The sequence below is a fragment of the Montipora capricornis genome, chromosome 6 (assembly GCF_036669925.1).
Source record: "Montipora capricornis isolate CH-2021 chromosome 6, ASM3666992v2, whole genome shotgun sequence".
Lineage (NCBI taxonomy): Eukaryota > Metazoa > Cnidaria > Anthozoa > Scleractinia > Acroporidae > Montipora > Montipora capricornis.
In genome coordinates this window covers 28235391-28250390 of record NC_090888.1, presented here as the reverse complement: position 1 = coordinate 28250390, position 15000 = coordinate 28235391, and the positions used below count along the sequence as shown (strand labels likewise).

The 15000-nt window shown below is 40.6% G+C and overlaps 1 protein-coding gene across 9 annotated transcripts in view; it reads left to right on the top strand.

Moving 5' to 3' along the window:
• LOC138051909 (uncharacterized) overlaps positions 1-15000 on the top strand; it is a 121229-nt gene that overhangs the window by 92879 nt on the left and 13350 nt on the right. For all 9 annotated transcript variants that reach the window (XR_011132939.1, XR_011132938.1, XM_068898210.1 and 6 more), the window contains 2 exons: positions 2375-2566; positions 9600-9791. Coding sequence is in view for 7 of the 9 variants with exons in the window: in XM_068898210.1 (XP_068754311.1) it covers positions 2375-2566; positions 9600-9791 (384 nt within the window). In the remaining 2 variants the exon portion in view is untranslated. The remainder of the gene's footprint in view (positions 1-2374; positions 2567-9599; positions 9792-15000) is intronic.

Genomic DNA, 15000 nt, shown 5'->3' with positions numbered 1-15000 from the left:
TGGAGTGCAGACTGGCTGAGGTCCCCAACACAAAGGGTGGGATAGGCATAAGCCAACACAGAAGGGTGGGAAGCATTATTCCATAATGCTCCGTGTATCTTCAGAGAATTACAATTACACTTCAAGGTGAGTACCTCTCGTCTAATTTTAAAATTCTCTTTCGATACACTCCGCATTATGGGATAACTGTGCGATTTTAAAGAACCGAAGCCAGGGGAAAAAACAAAAATATGTGATATGATAGAAATGAGTGCTTTAATTGTAGACTTGATACAATGGTCTGTACATAAATAAACGTTACTGAATATCTATGATAATACCAATCTGCCTGCTAATGAAGAGGGATTGGTGTTATAGACATTGCGATTATAGAAACGATTAAATGTGCGTTCTGATGACCAGTCTGCCATCTTCACAATTTCAGCTAAAGATGCGTCCCTTTGATACGAAGCAGATGTAGATGTACCCCTTACACTATGTGGTTTGAATAAACTAGTGTCAATGTCTGAATCAGTCATAACAGTCTTAATCCATCTACCTAAAGTAGATGAGGAAGCAGGCTCGTGTGGTTTAACATGAGAAATGAACAACTGAGATACAGTCTGCTCCCCTGACTTGAGCAGGTGTTGCGTACAATGAATATAATGTAACAGTGTCTGTTTAGGGCAGAGACTGAGGTTAGTGGGTAAGGATGGAATGGAAACTTCTAAAGGTTTCTTCCCAGGACGAGAAGTCTTTGTTCTGGAACCTATGACAAATTTGATCTTGTCGATGATGCATTTTGTTTACCGTGTGTTTTCTTTGGAGTCCAGTGTGGGCAAAATTCGAATAAACTCGACAAATTGTACAAATCTCTTCTCACACTGTGCTGCCATGTCACGTTTTACCAAACATGCGAGTGGGAAATGTGAGATGCATAAATTTTCAGTGATTGTCGGATAATATTTTGAGAATCGGTCCCAATTGAACAGATCAACACCTTAAGAAACGCAGAAAAAAGGCAAACAAAGCCTACAAAAAGCCAGCTATCTCACTAATACAGGGCACAATGTAACAGGCGTTCAAAAACAAAACGAACCTGGGCCTGGGACAAACATTTAAAACCAGAAGATCACTCGCTTCTACCGCCGATAAACAAATCGGTCGAGCATAGAATTAAATTGAAGCAAAAGCGTGAGGCCATAAGGTCACATTCAGATTGCTTCTGAGAAAATCAACACCTACAAACTAAAAAAATTATTATCGAGACCAAACATTTTCTTGCAAGAAAAAGTATCACACAGTAGTATAGAGATTGAAATGTAAAGCCTCACAGGGCAAAAACCATTGCTAAATGAATCCCTACAGGAACCGCCTAAAAGAGGAGTCCATTCAAATATTTACTCAAGAAAGCAAAATTATGACAAAAGGCAACAGAAACCAGACCACGCTAGGCCTGTCAACTCTTTTTACTACTTTGTATAGTCAAACACAGTATAATTATCTCTATTGCTTACTTTCATGTTATTCTGGTTTGTCTGGTGGTTTTATCAGACAAACCAGAATAACATGAAAGTGAGCAATAGAGTCGTTTGCAACTACTGTTAAGACAGAATTATGCCTTTCTGGAGGAGGTGCTGCTTAATGTGTGTCTGAATGGCTTGAGGTGCTATCAGAATGCAGGAAAATGGCATTCTGAGAACACTAAATTTCAAATTTTCTTGGGGGAGCATGCCCCCAAACGCCCCTAGTTTAGTTGCTGCAAATCACTCATATAAAACCCTGGTTCTACCTCTGCACCACCGCTCCCAGAGTGTGCTACCTGCCTTGTTGCTTAATAGAGAATTTACAGTAGTTCATAAAAAGTAATTAAGAGTTCAAGCAACAAATATCAAGCAGTAGGCCTTACCTCAAGTGTAACTCACGTGACCTACCTTATATATACCTTATATATTTACTAAAGAAAAATATTATTTTAAAATAGAATTCAACTACCAAACTAATATTGACCGACCTTTATTTATCTGCAGTCTCACACGCTTTCATGGATACTAAGCCTGTCCCGATTGCGCTTGTGAAATCATAAAGAAGGGCTGGAAATTAACGAAGTACTTCCTTGCCAAAGATCGTTGTCTCCACAGCAACAATGCAATGCTTGAGCAGTATTACAAGTAGAATCAGGAAAAAGGAGGCGTGATCTCTTTCTCAAGAAAAACGATTTTTACTCGCCTAAAATGTTTTACCCAAAGTGCGGAAAAATCCTCAATAGTGCTGATAAGACCTCTCAGGGGTCAAAATGGTGCACAGCGCAATCGAGAAAAAGCCTAATAATCTTCGCTATTTGACGTCAACACAGCCTGTTGCTTTCCCAAATAATGTTCTTTTATTATCGCAGGAACCTGTGAAAGACTTTCTTTAGGAAGTGGTGTGCATGTCTCTCCTTCACATTGTCTCTCGTCCAATCAGAGTTACGGATCAACTTGTTCGTTTTCTTGCGCCCGCGGATATCGATTGAGCGGCCCTCTGTCCACGCAATGCATGGAACTAGGAGTCTGGAGCGAAGACGTGAGGACAGTCAGCTGCAAAGGTTTGTACGCAAATAAGCTAAGCCCACATTTCGTATGAAACAACGTACATCAATTCGTTTTCCCTTGAACGTTTGAATGAAAAGAAGCAAAGGACAGACATTGCTTTGAGTGAAACAACAGACGTAAGCGTGCTGCGTCATCAAATAAAACAAATGAAGGTAAAAGATAAAGTCTCCTACGAGCCTAGAAGGCCCATAAGGCCGGCACTTATCTGTGGTTTCTGTAGCATGAAGCGACTAGGAGTATTTCTACTTCCCCTACTGGAGGGGATGCCATTCCATCAAAGGGTTACCCCCAGCATTAAATTCGCCGGTACCCATTTATACACCTGCGGTCAGTTGTTTGAGAGCCGATTAAACTTAATCCAGGATTAGCGTAAACGTTTGTTTCACGATTTTGACTTTTTGGTCAAAGTTTCGTTTGCTTATTTGTGTTTTTCAAGATTGACTTCTTCTAATGTAAAGTTTTGCCGAATATCCGTGTGGAACAGCATTTGAAAGTAGAGAAATAAACTCCTTGGTTGATTTTTAATCTGGGGTTAGCGTCAATCGGCTTTTGAACAAGCTCAGTTCCTTAATCCAGGATTAGCGTAAACTTTTGTTTCATGTTTTCAACATTTTGGTGAAAAATTTTATCGCTTATTTTTGTTTTTCAAGATTGACTTCTTCTAATGTAAAGTTTTGCCGAACATCAGCCTTGAATAGCATTTCGGAGTAGAGAATAAACTCCTTTGTTAATTTTTAACCTGGGATTAGCGTTAATTGGCTTTTGAACAACTGGCCATTGGGTGGAGAGAGGCATCGTGGGAGTTTTAAAACTAGACGAGAGGTACTTACCTTGAAGTGTAATTGTAATTCTCTGAAGATACACGGAGCATTATAAGATAACTCTGCATTCCTCTTCAGTACTTGAGTTCAGCGGTCACACTTCAAAGCAACCATTGTCATGCAAATGCACCATATATAAGCAGCCTAACGCGTGACACAAATCCATTCTCCTGGAGTGCAGACTGGCTGAGGTCCCCAACACAAAGGGTGGGATAGGCATAAGCCAACACAGAAGGGTGGGAAGCATTATTCCATAATGCTCCGTGTATCTTCAGAGAATTACAATTACACTTCAAGGTGAGTACCTCTCGTCTAATTTTAAAATTCTCTTTCGATACACTCCGCATTATGGGATAACTGTGCGTTTTTAAAGAACCGAAGACAGGGGAAAAAACAAAAATATGTGATATGATAGAAATGAGTGCTTTAATTGTAGACTTGATACAATGGTCTGTACATAAATAAACGTTACTGAATATCTATGATAATACCAATCTGCCTGCTAATGAAGAGGGATTGGTGTTATAGACATTGCGATTATAGAAACGATTAAATGTGCGTTCTGATGACCAGTCTGCCATCTTCACAATTTCAGCTAAAGATGCGTCCCTTTGATACGAAGCAGATGTAGATGTACCCCTTACACTATGTGGTTTGAATAAACTAGTGTCAATGTCTGAATCAGTCATAACAGTCTTAATCCATCTACCTAAAGTAGATGAGGAAACAGGCTCGTGTCGTTTAACATGAGAAATAAACAACTGAGATACAGTCTGCTCCCCTGACTTGCGCAGGTATTGCGTACAATGAATATAATGTAACAGTGTCTGTTTAGGGCAGAGACTGAGGTTAGTGGGTAAGAATTGAATGGAAACTTTTCAAGGTTTCTTCCCAGGACCGGAAGTCCTTGTTCTGGAACCTATGACAAATTTGATCTTGTCGATGGTGCATTTTGTTTACCGTGTGTTTTCTTTGGAGTCCAGTGTGGGCAAAATTCGAATAAACTCGACAAATTGTACAAATCTCTTCTCACACTGTGCTGCCATGTCACGTTTTACCAAACATGCGAGTGGGAAATGTGAGATGCATAAATTTTCAGTGATTGTCGGATAATATTTTGAGAATCGGTCCCAATTGAACAGATCAACACCTTAAGAAACGCAGAAAAAAGGCAAACAAAGCCTACAAAAAGCCAGCTATCTCACTAATACAGGGCACAATGTAACAGGCGTTCAAAAACAAAACGAACCTGGGCCCTGGACAAACATTTAAAACCAGAAGATCACTCGCTTCTACCGCCGATAAACAAATCGGTCGAGCATAGAATTAAATTGAAGCAAAAGCGTGAGGCCATAAGGTCACATTCAGATTGCTTCTGAGAAAATCAACACCTACAAACTAAAAAAATTATTATCGAGACCAAACATTTTCTTGCAAGAAAAAGTATCACACAGTAGTATAGAGATTGAAATGTAAAGCCTCACAGGGCAAAAACCATTGCTAAATGAATCCCTACAGGAACCGCCTAAAAGAGGAGTCCATTCAAATATTTACTCAAGAAAGCAAAATTATGACAAAAGGCAACAGAAACCAGACCACGCTAGGCCTGTCAACCCTTTTTACTACTTTGTATAGTCAAACAAGGTATAATTATCTCTATTGCTTACTTTCATGTTATTCTGGTTTGTCTGGTGGTTTTATTAGACAAACCAGAATAACATGAAAGTGAGCAATAGAGTCATTTGCAACTACTGTTAAGACAGAATTATGCCTTTTTGGAGGAGGTGCTGCTTAATATGTGTCTGAATGGCTTGAGGTGCTATCAGAATGCAGGAAAATGCTGTCATCTGATAGGGCGCATTCAATTGAAGGTCGAGACTTCTGGGTCAAGGATAAAATCTTGCCGCGAAACATCTACGACTAGGCTACTGCAACGAAAACGTCACTTCAAAATAGAACGTTGTCTATCTTCAAAGGGCACTGTCAAAGTAGTTTGCTGTTTGTAGGTCATCACTGGTTGGTAAACTAAACTTTGTACTTGATTGATAAGAAATCAATTGGCAACAACTGTCATGGCGGTCGGTCACGTTTGCGCCCGTCCCTCGATTTTTATCATTATCTTTATTATCCTATTTCTTTCGTCGCTTCTCCTCGACAGGACCAGCAAAAATATCACCTTTGATTCAAATCGCTGTACTTTCTTTCGACGAATTTCGTCGCGGTGTCAACAGCTAAGGTCTCCCATTTGCAAATGGTCTAAACGTGGCCAAACGACCATGGCGATGCCTGACGTTCGAGGCTTCTTTGAGGTTAATCTTATTCTCCTGTCTGGAGACATTCACCCGCAACCTGGGCCCTCCACACGAGGAGAAGCTGGCAGCAACGAAACTACAAATCAAGGCAATAAATCGACCAGAAATCAAGCAACGAAGAATCGAAAACATCTCATGTCCGTCGCCCATCTTAATGTACGCTCTGTGGCGTCTCGGGAAAATTTCCACCTTCTTAAAGACATGATTATCAATAACAAGTACGACATTTTTACAATTTCTGAGTCGTGGTTGGACTCTACAATATGTGACGCGGATATTCTCATTCCAGGATATACGACTTTCAGGCAAGATCGAGGGCTACACAAGAGAGGTGGCGGATTACTTGTTTACGTAAAAAACATTTATAAGGCCTCGGTGATTGAAAAATGGTCCTCAATGTCTGAATCCAATTTTCAACAGCTTTGGCTGAATGTACAGTATAAGAAATTTAAATCTTTTCTTCTCTGCACAGTTTACAGACCACCGGATGCCCCAATAGATTTCTTAGAAGACTTAAGCAAGACGTTTGTTGACTCTTTGCTACGTGGCTTAAATGTGCTAATCCTTAACTGTAATGTTCTTGGAACAACTGATCCTGGGGGTCGCGCGTTGATCAACTTTTGCTCGACGTTTGGCCTAACACAACTCGTTAAGACCGCAACAAGAGTAACCGAAAATTCTGAATCACTCATCGATGTTGCTCTGACTACGAACGAAAATATTATCTACGCTTGCGATGTGATACAGTCTGCAATTAGCGATCATAGTTTGGTGAGCTTAACACTCAAGTTTAAGACACTAAGGCCACGGAACACATTTGTAACCACGAGAACATATAAAAACTACGATCGCAATGGCTTTATTGATGATTTGGCAAATGTTCACTTCCATATAGCTAATATTTTTGATGATCCTGACGATCAAGTAAACGCCTTTAACTGCCTTTTTCTTCAGGTCTTGGACGAGCACGCCCCAATCAAACGAATCAGGATAAATTCAAGGCCTAATCCATTCATTACACCAGAGATCAAAGGACTAATGAACACGCGTGATATGTGGCATAAAAAGGCAATGAAAACCAACGACAAATTACACTGGAATGCTTATCGCTTTTTTCGTCAGAAAGTCAAACGGGAAATCAAGCTTGCTGAAAAAGAACATGTTCGTTCTGAAATTTTAAAATCGAATGGAAACTCCAACTCGATCTGGAAAATTCTTAATCGTTGTCTTCCAAAGAAAAACGCTCCATTAGCCGCTGTTGAAAATCCACTCCTTCTGGCAAATAAACTCAATGAATTTTATGCTAATGTGGGAAAAGTGACAGCTTTGAAAGCCACGAATCTTGCTAAAGAACACAATCTCAACATTCGAGGCACTGAGGGAATTCATCCGTGTGAATCCATTCACAGCTCTGGTCAAAATAATACTACCTTGTTTACGTTTCGTTCCATCACTACGGGCGATGTGCAGAGGATTATTAGGAGTTTACCGTCTAACAAAGCTCCCGGTTGCGATAAAGTAAATGCAAAAATTCTGAAAGATAGTTCACCAGTCATAGCTCCTATCCTAACTAGTCTTATAAATGACTCCTTTTCTTTGGGCAGTTTTCCACTTCAATGGAAGAAAGCAGAAATTGTTCCAATTCTCAAATCAGGGGACAGTGAGGAGCCTGCCAACACAAGACCAATTTCACTACTACCTATTTTATCTACAGTATGTGTAAGAGCAGCTCACTCACAGCTTGTCAATTTCCTCGACTCAAGCAATATAATACATCAAATGCAAAGCGGAAACAGAAAATTTCACTCAACCGAAACCTCATTACTCTATTTCACAGACGAACTGCTAAATAACATGGATCACAGAAAGATGTCTGTTATTGTTCTCTTGGATATGTCCAAAGCTTTTGATAGTATTCGACATGACTTGATGTTGCGCAAACTTCGCAACGTTGGTTTATCGGAATTAGCGTGTGCCTGGTTTGAGAGCTATTTGTCACAACGTCAACAAGTCGTTAAGATTCAGGATACCTTGTCCAGCCCTCTACCCTTAACAGTCGGAGTACCGCAAGGATCCATCTTGGGCCCAGTACTGTTTGCATTATATGTAAATGATCTCCTTCGAGTCCCAAAACACTGCAAGCCTATGGGCTATGTGGATGACACAAAAATCTTCCTCAGGTTCCCGTCAAACAAACTTCAAGACGTTATCTCTGCTGTAAACGAAGATCTCAAAGAAATAGTGAGTTGGTGTTGCAGAAACTCACTGCTCATCAACCCTGATAAAACAAAACTCCTTCATGTGGGCGTTCCCCAACTAATGAGGACTTTACCTGCCACTCTTCCAAGTGCCACAATATTGGGAACTGAAATCAAGCCAGTGACAGTAACTAAGGACCTGGGAGTGCACATTGATTGCTATCTTAACTTCAATGAGCATATCACTAAAACTGTATCTGACTGTATGTTTAAACTAACGAGAGTCAATAGGATAAAGCATTTATTGGATCGAAGCACTCTAATATATCTCATAAAAGCTTTCGTCTTTTGCAAACTTTTTTTATTGTTCGACAGTCTGGAGCAACACAAGCAATGAGAATATTAAAAAACTTCAGTTAGTCCAGAATTACGCTTGCAGGATCGTAACTGGCTTGAAAAAGTACGATCACATTACAGAAGCCCTGAAGTCCCTTAAATGGCTTAACGTAAAGAAAAAACTACTCTTTAATGACTTAGTCATGGTTTATAAATGCATCAACAACTTGACTCCTAACTATCTCTGTGAACGATTTAAACAACGCTCAGAAATTCACCAAAGAGATACCAGGCAAAAGAGCGAGCTTACGTTACCCAAGTGTAGGATCGCGGCTGGGCAAAGGGCTTTTGCCTTCCGTGGGGCTAAAAGTTTTAACTTTTTACCTAAATTTATCAGAGACACGGAAAGCCTAAGTGGTTTTAAAAGGAGAACTTTTAAGAATATTTTAAATTCGTAACATGTGAATTTAATATTGAAATATAAGCTGTTTTTATATATATATATATAATCTATATTTTTATTTGTAAATAGTTATTATCTTATTTTATCTTATCTTATTATTATCTTGTTTTTGTAATTTAATATTTCATATTCATGTATGGCGGAAGAGCCCCCAGGGGGGAGCTATGCAATAAAGTATGTATGTATGTATGTATGTATTCTGAGAGCACTAAATTTCAAATTTTCTTGGGGGAGCATGCCCCCAAACCCCCCTAGTTTAGTTGCTGCAAATCACTCGTATAAAACCCTGGATCCACCCCTGCACCACCGCTCCCAGAGTGTGCTAGCTGCCTTGTTGCTTAATAGAGAATTTACAGTAGTTCATAAAACGTAATTAAGAGTTCAAGCAACAAATATCAAGCAGTAGGCCTTACCTCAAGTGTAACTCACGTGACCTACCTTATATATACCTTATATATTTACTAAAGAAAAATATTATTTTAAAATAGTTCAACTCCCAAACTAATATTGACCGACCTTTATTTATCTGCAGTCTCACACGCTTACATGGATACTAAGCCTGTCCCGATTGCGCTTGTGAAATCATAAAGAAGGGCTGGAAATTAACGAAGTACTTCCTTGCCAAAGATCGTTGTCTCCACAGCAACAATGCAATGCTTGAGCAGTATTAATAGTAGAATCAGGAAAAAGGAGGCATGATCTCTTTCTCAAGAAAAACGATTTTTACTCGCCTAAATGTTTTACCCAAAGTGCGGAAAAATCCTCAATAGTGCTGATAAGACCTCTCAGGGGTCAAAATGGTGCACAACGCCATCGAGAAATAGCCTAATAATCTTCGCTATTTGACGTCAACACAGCCTGTTGCTTTCCCAAATAATGTTCTTTTATTATCGCAGGAACCTGTGAAAGACTTTCTTTAGGAAGTGGTGTGCATGTCTCTCCTTCACATTGTCTCTCGTCCAATCAGAGTTACGGATCAACTTGTTCGTTTTCTTGCGCCCGCGGATATCGATTGAGCGGCCCTCTGTCCACGCAATGCATGGAACTAGGAGTCTGGAGCGAAGACGTGAGGACAGTCAGCTGCAAAGGTTTGTACGCAAATACGCTAAGCCCACATTTCATATAAAACAACGCACATCAATTCGTTTTCCCTTGAACGTTTGAATGAAAAGAACCAAAGGACAGACATTGCTTTGAGTGAAACAACAGACGTAAGCGTGCTGCGTCATCAAATAAAACAAATGAAGGTAAAAGATAAAGTCTCCTACGAGCCTAGAAGGCCCATAAGGCCGGCACTTATCTCTGGTTTCTGTAGCATGAAGCGACTAGGAGTATTTCTACTTCCCCTACTGGAGGGGATGCCATTCCATCAAAGGGTTACCCCCAGCATTAAATTCGCCGGTACCCATTTATGCACCTGCGGTCAGTTGTTTGAAAGCCGATTAAACTTAATCCAGGATTAGCGTAAACGTTTGTTTCATGATTTTGACTTTTTGGTCAAAGTTTCGTTTGCTTATTTGTGTTTTTCAAGATTGACTTCTTCTAATGTAAAGTTTTGCCGAATATCAGCCTTGAATAGCATTTCGGAGTAGAGAATAAACTCCTTTGTTAATTTTTAACCTGAGATTAGCGTTAATTGGCTTTTGAACAACTGGCCCTTGGGTGGAGAGAGGCATCGTGAGAGTTTTAAAATTAGACGAGAGGTACTTACCTTGAAGTGTAATTGTAATTCTCTGAAGATACACGGAGCATTATAAGATAACTCTGCATTCCTCTTCAGTACTTGAGGTCAGCGGTCACACTTCAAAGCAGCCATTGTCATGCAAATGCACCATATATAAGCAGCCTAACGCGTGACACAAATCCATTCTCCTGGAGTGCAGACTGGCTGAGGTCCCCAACACAAAGGGTGGGATAGGCATAAGCCAACACAGAAGGGTGGGAAGCATTATCCCATAATGCTCCGTGTATCTTCAGAGAATTACAATTACACTTCAAGGTAAGTACCTCTCGTCTAATTTTAAAATTCTCTTTTGATACACTCCGCATTATGGGATAACTGTGCGATTTTAAAGAACCGAAGCCAGGGGAAAAAACAAAAATATGTGATATGATAGAAATGAGTGCTTTAATTGTAGACTTGATACAATGGTATGTACATAAATAAACGTTACTGAATATCTATGATAATACCAATCTGCCTGCTAATGAAGAGGGACTGGTGTTATAGACATTGCGATTATAGAAACGATTAAATGTGCGTTCTGATGACCAGTCTGCCATCTTCACAATTTCTGCTAAAGATGCGCCCCTTTGATACAAAGCAGATTTAGATGTACCTCTTACACTATGTGGTTTGAATAAACTAGTGTCAATGCCTGAATCAGTCATAACAGTCTTAATCCATCTACCTAAAGTAGATGAGGAAACAGGCTCGTGTGGTTTAACATGAGAAATGAACAACTGAGATACAGTCTGCTCCCCTGACTTGCGCAGGTGTTGCGTACAATGAATATAATGTAACAGTGTCTGTTTAGGGCAGAGACTGAGGTTAGTGGGTAAGGATGGAATGGAAACTTCTAAAGGTTTCTTCCCAGGACGAGAAGTCTTTGTTCTGGAACCTATGACAAATTTGATCTCATCCTCATAAATAGACATATTGTCTAAGTCCAATGAGCACAAAGTCTGTTCTCTCTGTGCCGATACCAAGGAACAAAGTGTCACAGTTCTCAAAGTTAGTGCCTTTAAACTAAGACTTTGGACAGAAGGTTGTGCAGCCAGGTAGGATGTGAGTTGGGAAACATTCCACGTAAACGAATATCTAGGAGATGGAGGCCTTGAAACAAACACTCCTTTTAGACATCTAGAAACATATGGGTGATCTCCAAGTTTATCATCCCTAATCAAGTGGAGAGTAGTGGATATTGCAGATCTGTAAGTGTTCAAAGTACTATAGCTCTTATCCTGGTGGAATTGTTCAGCCAAGAAATTAACTAAATGGACTGCATTACCCTGAAGGGGATTGATGTGCCTCTGATCACACCAGCTACTCCAAGTCTTCCATACAGGCTTGTACTGTTTCTCAGCCCCTTTGGTCCATGAGGCACAGATGAGTTCAGTAGCCTGTGTCGAAAGTCCACCTTCCTGCAGCTGTTGGCTGATAAGATCCATGCGGCAAGTTGGAGTCTGTTGTGCAGAGGATGAAGCTTGTTGGAGCGAGCCAGCTGTAAGAGTTGAGGATCTTGAGGTAGAAGTATTGGTTCTCAGAAGGAGGGGGTACCAGCTTTGCGTTGGCCATACTGGTGCAATTAGGAGAAACTGGTCCACATGCTCTCTTTCCATCTTTTCTAGCACTCTAGGGATTAGACAGAAAGGAGGAAAAGCATAGCATTTAAATGGTGTCCATAAAGTACTAAATACATCTACAGCATAGCAGTCTGGTTCTGGATGCCAAAATATAAAAACTGGTAATTGTTTGTTTAGCCTACTGGCAAACAGATCAATGTCTCGTTTGAAAACCAAAGAGGACAAACGCTGGAAGACTGAAAAAATTTAGTGCCCATTCTAGCTTGTCAGAATTTTGCCTAGACATGACATCTGCTACTGTATTGTCAACTCCCGGAATTGATACTGCAGAAATGTACACCAGTCCCAAATAGTTCTAGACAAAGTATTTAAAGAAGGGGACCTTATGCTGCCAAAATTATTGATACAAGCTACTGCAGTTGAATTATCCACTTTCAGTCTGATGTCTGCAGCAGACTATACTGCGGAACAAATGACTAGTGCGTAAAAAGCAGCTAGTAACTCAAGGTGATTGATGTGAAGATCAATTTCTGACTGAGACCACGGTCCACCTGTAGCAACACCGTTACAGTGGGTCCCCCAATCAGTATTACTAACATCACTTTCAATGAACAAAGAAATAGGCATTTCATGCAAACATTTGCCATTGTATTGGTCTAAATTGTCAATGACCCATGCAAGATCTACAATAGCTTTGCTTGATCACTGATGGTAACAGTATCATCAAATGAAGCCCCCAGGTGGAGTTGATGGCACTGACAAAACTCAATTGATTTGTAATACAGCTCAAGATAGTTAATAGCAGGGAAGGCTGAGACCAAGAGGCCTGTAACATGAGCTACATCTGATATAGAGACTACCTTTTGCTTCAAAAGGGACTGGCAGGCATTCTTGATTTTAAGACCCTTATGGTCTGGCAAAATCAATAGCATTTTTTGAGAATTGACTATAAAACCAAGAAAGATCAAGACTGACTTTGTTCTAAGTTAGACTTTCCAGTATTGACAATAAAACCTAAGATATTTTCTATGAGGTTGCCAGATAGGTATGCTGAAATACGCATCCTTGAGGTCAATAGAAGCTAGATAATCTCCTGGTTTAATAAGGTTTTTGACCATATCAATGTTCTCCATTTTAAAATGAATCTTCTCTACAAATTGATTAAGGGGCTTGAGATTTTTGACAGGCCTAAGGTCTCCTGTTTTCTTAGGGACCAGAAACATATTAGAAATAAACTGGTCTTTGCAGTATGGTGCCTGCTCTATTGCCCCTTTGTGCAGAAGCTTATGAAGCTCCTGGTCAATAATCTCCTTATCTGCTACAGATAGAATTGGAGGATAGGAAGTTTTGTTTGTACAGGTTTAGTACAAAATTCCAAATGGTACCCTGATACTGCTTCAAGTACCCAGGGGTCACTAGTAATAGATCTCCAGCTAAGGAGAAAATTTGCCAGGTTTCCAGCATAAGCACCTACCTCTACTGGGAGGAGTGCTGCTTTGTAGCTGTCAAGGAATGTGGGTTGCTCTTGGGATCCCTCCTGTTGTGAGTTATGTTGCTGCAATTCCTTGAGCCTAAAAAATATACTTTTCGGCCTTGACCCTGGTTGAAGCTAGAACCACGACCAGATGTATCTCTTCTATCTCCACATCTTGTTCCAGGAGAGGTCTGACTAGGCCGAGTTTCTTCGCCATTTTGTTCACCTCCGCAATTTCTTTGATCTGTTTAGGCAGCTCATCTCCAAAAAGCCATTTCCCAGGAGGAGTATTCTTGCTGCATAAAGAGCGGTAGCTGGGATTCACGAATTCTGTCATTGTTCCCTTTTTACAAGGGAAAGTCCGAATGATGCATTGCTAAGTAATGTAATAGCATCAACGAGAGGAGTAATGAAGGAGTCGGGCTTCAATTCCGACTTGGTCTTTTGAGCGTTCAAGATCTTTTCTACTAACTCAATAACTGGCTATACTACCTTGGTAATACCTCTCTGGGCCTCTTGCAGTGCAAGATCCTTGGTCCTTGCCTGCCTGGCTAACTCAAACCAGAATTCAAGGTTGACCTTTGGTACACACAAGATATCACAATTTTCGGGTGCTTTGTACTTAGCCTCAATTTCCTTCAGCTTGGAATCCAATGCTTTTTTCGTACAAGCCTCATTTACTCTTAAGGCTAAGACCTCCCTCACTTTGGGACCTTTCGCATCCCAGTCATCAAAGATTGATGGCAGGTCCAGCTCTGCTGCATCAGCAGTTGTATCAGTACATGAAATGGGTTGTGAGGGGTCGAAAGAGCCAGCATCAGTCACGCTGGCGACACGTGTAGGTTGTGACTCGTCAGCCGTCGCTGCTAAACTTCGTTTGGTCAGGTTAGCAACTAAAGGTCCAGAAGCTGGCCTTTTCGAAGCTGTTACTTGGGAGATAAGAGACTTCATTGACTCCATTGACGAAAACAGTTCGTGCAACCCCAACTGGCTTTTAAGGTCTTCAATATCAACCTCAAAATCGTCGATGTTGTCATTCGCTTCGAGTTTCTCGCCCGCTTCGGGCATGTTCACATCGCTCGCTTCGAGCGTAGATATATTTGTAGACTCGTTGAGTGCCTTGTCCATTTCGGTAGTTGGAAATAACTCCCCTCTAAATTAGTACCGTAACCGCAGACAAGAAAGCACGAAAAGGAGAATGGATTTGTGTCACGCGTTAGGCTGCTTATATATGGTGCATTTGCATGACAATGGTTGCTTTGAAGTGTGACCGCTGACCTCAAGTACTGAAGAGGAATGCACAGTTATCCCATAATGCGGAGTGTATCGAAAGAGAATAAACTGTCTTTGCCCAAGAACACAATACAATGGTAATCCATCGATGCGAGAAATCTTGGTTTTATAGCCATGACGTCATGGAACGTCCGTCCGTACGTCTACCCCACTATGTATGCCAATGTGACCAATATCAAGCTAGTTTACAGCAAACATCTTTCATATTGGACAACCATGTTTTG